This window comes from Polistes canadensis, unplaced genomic scaffold, assembly GCF_001313835.1.
Source record: "Polistes canadensis isolate GaletaPanama2010 unplaced genomic scaffold, ASM131383v1 scaffold_62, whole genome shotgun sequence".
Lineage (NCBI taxonomy): Eukaryota > Metazoa > Arthropoda > Insecta > Hymenoptera > Vespidae > Polistes > Polistes canadensis.
Genome location: NW_014569609.1, coordinates 234,035 through 241,533, shown reverse-complemented (window position 1 = coordinate 241,533; position 7,499 = coordinate 234,035). Strand labels below are relative to the sequence as shown.

At 33.2% G+C, this 7,499-nt stretch overlaps 1 protein-coding gene across 1 annotated transcript in view; it reads left to right on the top strand.

Moving 5' to 3' along the window:
• Positions 1–2,034: 2,034 nt before the first annotated feature.
• The window catches only part of LOC106786005 (limbic system-associated membrane protein-like), a 194,021-nt gene continuing 188,556 nt past the window's right edge, over positions 2,035–7,499 (top strand). The window contains exon 1 of the mRNA XM_014746941.1: positions 2,035–2,292. Coding sequence (XP_014602427.1) covers positions 2,199–2,292 — 94 coding nt within the window. The 5' untranslated portion in view covers positions 2,035–2,198. The remainder of the gene's footprint in view (positions 2,293–7,499) is intronic.

The following is a 7,499-nucleotide window of genomic DNA, read 5'->3' as shown; positions in this document are numbered from 1 at the left end:
ATCATTATCGCCTAAGAAGCCTAGCCATGGTATCGTCATCGCTAAATGGCATCACTTTAAACGCTAACGTAATCCTTTTGAACTATTTTCCAAGGTAAGCGTAACGAGCGTTCACCGTAGTCGTAGTCGTAGTCATAGTCGCGGTATTCTTGAAAAATAATTTACTTTATCTTGCCCATTTTTTTTCGTTTCGATTATAATTCTTTCTTTTTTTTCTTTTTTTTGCTTTTTATAACGAGAAAATATCTTTGACGATAAAGAAGAATTTTATATCGGCTTAAATATATATATTCATAGTAATCATAGTCTTGTTTGAAAATAATCAGTCGGATCAGGTACGAGTTACTTGTTCATTTTCGTTGACGATTATATTCCCATACCCCTCCCTTCATTTTTTTTCCATTTAAAAGCTGCTCCACGAGAATAAGCACGTAGAAAATCTGTTCTAATGCTCGCGATGAGAAAAATTAGTGGCGCGATTCATCGAGGAAGATTATCGATACTTGATTGCGCTTAATCCGTAAAGTTTTCTCGTTTGACCTATCCGTCGTCTCTCTCTCTCTCTCTCTCTTTCTCTTTTTCTCTTCCTTCTTCCTCTCTTTTGCAACGTACTGACGGCCCCGGGACTCTCGTCCTTCAGACAACTAGAACGATTTTCACTTGGATTTCCTCGAACGAAAAATGTGTTCAAGGAAGTCGCTCGCACGGATGAGAAATTTATGTCAAATGCGATTGTCGTCGACGGAATTTCTCACTAATGATGTTCTTTCCGCGTACCTCATGCTTTTCTCTCCCTCTTTCTCTATTTCTCTCTCTCTCTCTCTCTCTCTTTCTCTATATATTTCTACCTATCTCTATCTATCTATCTCACCCTTCGTTTCTTTTACTTTCTCCTTATTTTTCTTTCTTTTTTCTTTCGTTTTATAAGAAAACACGTTTACTTCCTATCGATTTGAAAATATAATATATATGTATATATATATATATATATAAAAAAGAAAAATTAGATTGTTTCGAATATAAGAGAAATTATATTGTCCTTTAAATGTATTATATATTTTATTTCTTTTATCATGGTAAATCTCGTTAATGTAATATACTTGTTAAATTAAATTTAATCGTTCGAAATATTCATTTTTTTTTTTCTATTAGACATATTTAGGATAAAATATTTAAGCGATTGTACAATTTGGGATGATTAACTTGTAAATAAGGTTAAAATGAAATGATATGTACTGTAATATTATACAATATAACGGAGATTTTATCGATAAATATGAATACGCGTTAGGATTTTTTTTGTTTTGTTCTTTTTTTTTTTTTCTGTTAATTATAATTGGATAATTTGATTCGGAAAGTAATTAATCGGAAATGGACGAAATAAATAACAGCAATTTTGAATTTAACTTGTAGATGAGTTTAAAATGAAATAATGTCCTGTTGAAAAATATAATATGCAGATTTATTATTTAAAAAATTTCAAATTTTTCTACAAAATTAAAAATATCATTATTATCATATCGATAATTGTGCGTGAACACTAAATAATTCAACGAAATAATTGAAAAAATCCATTTGCAATATAATTATTGACAATATAGATGAACAACTCATCACAATTTAAATAAACTTGAAATAAAATATCATCTGATGAAAATAACTTTAAATATATATTTAAAGAATTTCACAATATTCTTTAATAGATGAATAAATAAACGAAAAGTTTCTAATGAAAAATATTGTAAAATAAAAATCAAAATATATTACTTAAAAATATTATGCAATGAAACCCAAAAAGAATAAGTTAGAAAATGTAATTAGGGAAGGGGGGTTTAGGGGAACAGGGATAATTGTTTAATTTCAAATTTAATCGATATTATTGAGAATGAAATAGACAAAATTGGAGAAGGTATGATCGTGAGGTCTGCGTATAGAAAGGTTGGAAAGAGTAGTTGCACGTGGAGAGCTTGCAGGACGCATGCGTGCGGTGTTGCTCCTGCAGGACTCCGTAGTACGAGTCAGTCTGCATCTGGACTCCGGTTCGCGTAGATTTTATACTAACTTGTACGTGTACCGCTTACGTGATAAAGAAGACGAAACTGATATCTCATTCTCTTCATTTATTTTACACAACTCTCTTCCTTCTCTGTCGGATTTTTTTCATCCAGAAGAAACGAAAAAAAAATAAACCACAAATAATGACAATAATGAATTCATTTCTTGGTGCATCAAAAGTATCATCGTGGTTCGTCCTATTCATCTGTGTCGTGTTTCATCTTGATTCATCTGAAGGTAAGTGAATCTTATTTTTTTTTTTTTATTTTCTCAACCCCCTTTTTTTTCATCTTCGAAAAAGTGCTGATATTTCGGTCAATGAAAAATAAGCTGATATAACAGAAAATCGATTTTTTTTTTACGTCGCGTTAAATGCATTTTCGAGTGGTATCAATCGTTCAACGATTATGGGTATATATATACATTAAATATATATATACAGTTGGGGTGCACACATAAATTCTCGTTAAATTCTTGAGAAATTCTTAGGAAATTCTTGAGAAATTCTTACGCTATACCTAATCGTCTTACATCGTCGACTATTTTCCGAACAATTTGAAAAACGTCAAAATCTTTTACCTTCCAATTGGGTGGGTGGGTGATGAGGGGGCGTGGGGAGGTAAGGAAAAGCTCTTATTTTCAACGATAATTTGATGCGATAGATGCGTAAGGTTGCGTGCTTAATATTTTAGAAAATCGTTCATCATATCCCAAATCCATTTTAATGATCAACATTTTATTTTCAATCGAAATTGATATGAGAAAATGATTAGAAAATATTAAGAAAATAAGTAACACATATATTTATCTTCTTGTTAAACTTGTTAGAATATTTTCCAACCATATTCCATAGAGGAATTAAAAAGAAAAATGATTTTTTAATTTTTCTGATAAAGTGAAATCAACAACAACAACAACAAAAACAACAACAAAAAAAAGAACAAAACCGGAGAAGAAAAGTATAGAAACGTTCGACCAATTGTGAAAGAGAGAATACCAAAAAGATATATTTCTCGTCGTTAAGAGAGACGGTAATATTTCACAACTGCAATGATCTTTAATCTTAGATTCTACGTATAGACATAGTCGCCTCACTATCTTCGTTATCCACCAAGTGTTCCTGGTAGAAGAAAAATTCAAGTTTCCGTCGTTAGATGCTCCGTCAATCTTTGGGATTGCCAGCGATTTCTCATGGGAGGTTGTTCCCATGAGAGAATCACTGGCCGCCGTTGCTAGACAAGCAAACCGGCGAGTGACTTCGATAGAGAAACTGTCGAGATGAACGAAATTTGGAAAATATTGCTTTCCGACATTTCTATCTGTCTATCTCTTTCTCTCTTTCTCTATCTTTTTCTACCTTTCTTTAGTTATTCTTCTTGCGAATACCTCTTTCCTGTCGATAAACCGATAATCACTTTTTTTTCCTCCCCCTTTTCATCCCATTTCACGGGGTCGTCTATTCGAACGTAATTTCGTGTATATCAGGAAAAAAGAGAGAGAGAGAGAGAGAGAGAGAGAGAGAGAGTAAGCTTTTCATCGGGTGCCTTTCATCGAAAGCTTTTCAAAGTGCAAAATCACTGTCCGAACAAACTTCTCGAGCTTCGGTTTCTATTTCTAGCGTAGTTGCGAAGTGTCCGTGGCAACGAAACTTGGGAAATGCTCTCTCTGTAACTAGATAGTGTCGTACAAGCGCCCGAGGTTCTAAGAAAACATAGAATAGGTTGCTGAGATTAGTCCTACGGGAAGGGGAAGCTACAAGCACTCGTTTTAATTACTTTCGAGTCACCCTCTCTATCTCTCTTTCTCTCTCTCTCTCTATCTCTCTTTGTTCCTTTCTTATAACTGTGGTGTTGAGAATCAAATAAATCTCATAAAATCACACAAGAGAGAGAGAGAATTCTCTCCCGTAAATTCATAAGCATCCTGAGAACTATCATTCTCTCTCTTTCTCTCTTCATTTCTATTTTTCGTTTTATTCGTTCGTTTTTATGACAAAAAGAAGATTGTACGAGTAAGAGACACGGAGATGTCTCTTAAAGCTCGCACGAGCTTTACGTGAAACATAAAAAGTGTGGGAAAGGTGGATGGATAGCAGGGAAACGTGGCATGCCTATCGCATGACGAAGTAGTACTAGTTCAGTGGTAGCTTCTAACGTTCGTGTCATGCACAGGTCCTGCTGCTAATTATTCGTGAGCACGCGAGAATGAGAGAAATACCTTTCTCTTTCTATTCTATGGGTTAGTTACTACCTTTCTCTTACCTACCTACCTACCTACCTACCTACGAACCAACCAACAATACGTACATATAACACATGTTGCGAGGCACGCAATGTTATACAATTCTGAGCAATTTCCATTATGCGATGCTCCTCTGTTATGCAAATAGAGAGACGCGTGTCTGTGCAGATGAACCCTTATAACTTGTTCGATGCTCGGTCTTTCCTTAAAAGCAACCAACCAACCAACGAACCAACCAACCAACCAACCAACCAACCATTCCCACCAACCCTTGCCACTTTCTCTCTTGAAGCTTGTAAAACCCGCTACTGTGTGTGCGTGTGTGTGGCTATCCTCTTCAACATTCTCGAAAATTTCGCGTTAGGAAGTTGATACCAACGAACGTTTCAGGATCCAGACTCCCATAGCCAGAGCCGGACCCAGTGTTCGGACCAGTTCCTTTATTTCGTTTTGCGTGTTACGCGAAATCCTGACGAATGGCTTAACCCCCTAACAACCCTCCTCCCCCACCACCACCTACAAACCACTCCTTCTTTTTTCTCTTTCTATCTCTCGTTATCTCGTTTTCCTTCTCGTATACGAATAACCACTCTCTCATTCGCTAAATCTTCATTTTATTTTCCTCATTCTCGAACGAAGAATCATCCCCGTGCGGGGGATGCTGATGGTGATTCAGAAAAAATAAAAGATAAAAAATAGTAGACATTTATGTGTTCGCTCGTTCTGGTATATTAGTATATATATCTATAAAATAAAAAAAAAAAAAAAACAGAAAAATATATATACAGCGTGTCGAACATAACTCTAGTCACGATTTTTTAAGTACTTGCGATAAACTGACAAAAAAAAATTGTATACTTATAGCAAGCGAATTTTAATCATTTTTATATTAAATTAAAGTGCACTCTTTTGTCTACGCATTGAATACTTTGTCGAATTATAAATCAATCTGCAAGGGTTGATAAGATGTTAGGGAATGCAATGCTGTAAATTGTAAAACCTTGCCATTTCTTTGAAAAATTTCGATAAATATTTTTTCTACTAAAACTGAATTGATTTTATTGATTCTTATATTAAATTAAAGTACACTCTTTTGTCTATGAACAAAATACTTTGTCGAGTTATAAATATTGCATGTAAAGTKCAGAAAATGTCAGAGAATGCACTGCTGTAAGTTGTGAATCTTTGCAATTTTTTTGAAAAGTTTCGGTACATATTTTTTATATTTAGACCATGCGAATTTTAATAAAACTTATATTAAATTAAAGTACATTCTTTTATCTACGCGTAGAGTACCTTTTTGAGTTATAAATCAATCTGCAAAGGTTCATTAAATGCTAGAGAATGCAATGCTGTAAATTGTGCATCTTTGCAATATCTTTGAAAAGTTTCGGCAAATATTTTTTATATTTAGAGTAAATAGATTTTAATGATTTTTATATTAAATTAAAGTGCACTCTTTTGCCTACAAGTAGAGTACTTTGTAGAGTTATGAAAATCAAATGTAAAGTGCAGAAAATGTCAGAGAATGCACTGCTGTAAGTTGTGAATCTTTGCAATTTTTTTGAAAAGTTTCGGTACATATTTTTTATATTTAGACCATGCGAATTTTAATAAAACTTATATTAAATTAAAGTACATTCTTTTATCTACGCGTAGAGTACCTTTTTGAGTTATAAATCGATTTGCAAAAGTTCATAAAATGTCATAGAATGAGATGCTGCATCTTTTTCCTACTTTGCCATTTCTTTAAAAAGTTTCGGCAAATATTTTGCATACTTAGACCATGCGAATTTTAATAATTTTTATATTAAATTAAAGTACACTCTTTTATCTATACGTAGAATACAAATTTGAGTTATAAATCAATCTGCAAAGGTTCAAAAAATGGCAAAGAAAAGTTTGCGGATCAGGCATTGTTCACATTGCCTAAGGCCAGGCATTGTTAACATTGCCGGGGGAGGTTTGGAACCTAGGCCGGTAATGTTAACAATGCCTGGTTTTAGGCATTGCTCACATTGCCTAATCCGCTAATTTTTCTTTGCCATTTTATAAACCTTTGCAAATTGATTTATAACTTAAATGAGTATTCATCTTGTAGATAAAAGACTGTACTTTAATTTAATATAAAAATTATTAAAATTCGCATGGTCTAAGTATAAAAAATATTTGCTGAAACTTTTTAAAGAAATGTCAAAGTAGGAAAAAGTTGCAGCATCTCATTCTTTGACATTTTATGAACTTTTGCAAATCGATTTATAATTCGAAATTGTATTCTACGTGTAGCCAAAAGTGTGAACTTTAATGTAATATAAAAATTATTAAGATCCATTTGCTAAAAGTATAAAAAATATGTACCGAAACTTTTCAAAAAAATTGCAAAGATTCACAATTGACAGTATTGCATTCTCTGGCATTTTCTGAACTTGACATGCTAAGTTTATAACTCGGTATGGTATTCAGCGTGTAGACAAAAGAATGTACTTTAATTTAATATAAGTTTTATTAATATCTATTCACTTTTAGTACAAAAAAAATTTACCGAAACTTTGCAAAGAAATTGCAAAGATGCACAATTTACAGCATTGCATTCTCTGACATTTTTTGAACATTGGCAGATCAATTTATAACTCGACAAAGTATTCAACGCGTAGACAAAAGAGTGTATTTTAATTTAATATAAAAATCATTAAAATCTACTTGCTATAAGTATAAAATTTTGTTTGTCAGGTTATCTTAAGTACTTAAAAAATCGTGACTAGAGTTATGTGAGACATCCTGTATATAAGTAAATGAGATGAAAAATAACCATACGGTTGTATGTTACGTTGTTTCTTTGATTATAAAATCTTGCACGTTAATTCGACTGAAATCCAGTAAATTCTCCGGTGTCATTTGCACAAAGTGTGCCTTCGCCTTTATGAAAACTTAACGCAATAATGCGCCGAGTAAATAGCTTTCAAAGCCACGATATTTACCACCGGTTGTGGAGTAGGTGAAACGACGCTTAACGACGAATTCAAATTTCATGAAAGCTTATCTGTGCTTCTTGATTTTATGAGCTTCCTTCCTTTTTTAAACCACAGAACCAACCCGCCGGGCCATCTGACTTTATCGACCATTTGCAGACGGCTCTTTTCGGAATGTAGTATATCTATGTAGTAGTAGGATATGTAGGTGAGTCAGGTATATATATATATATA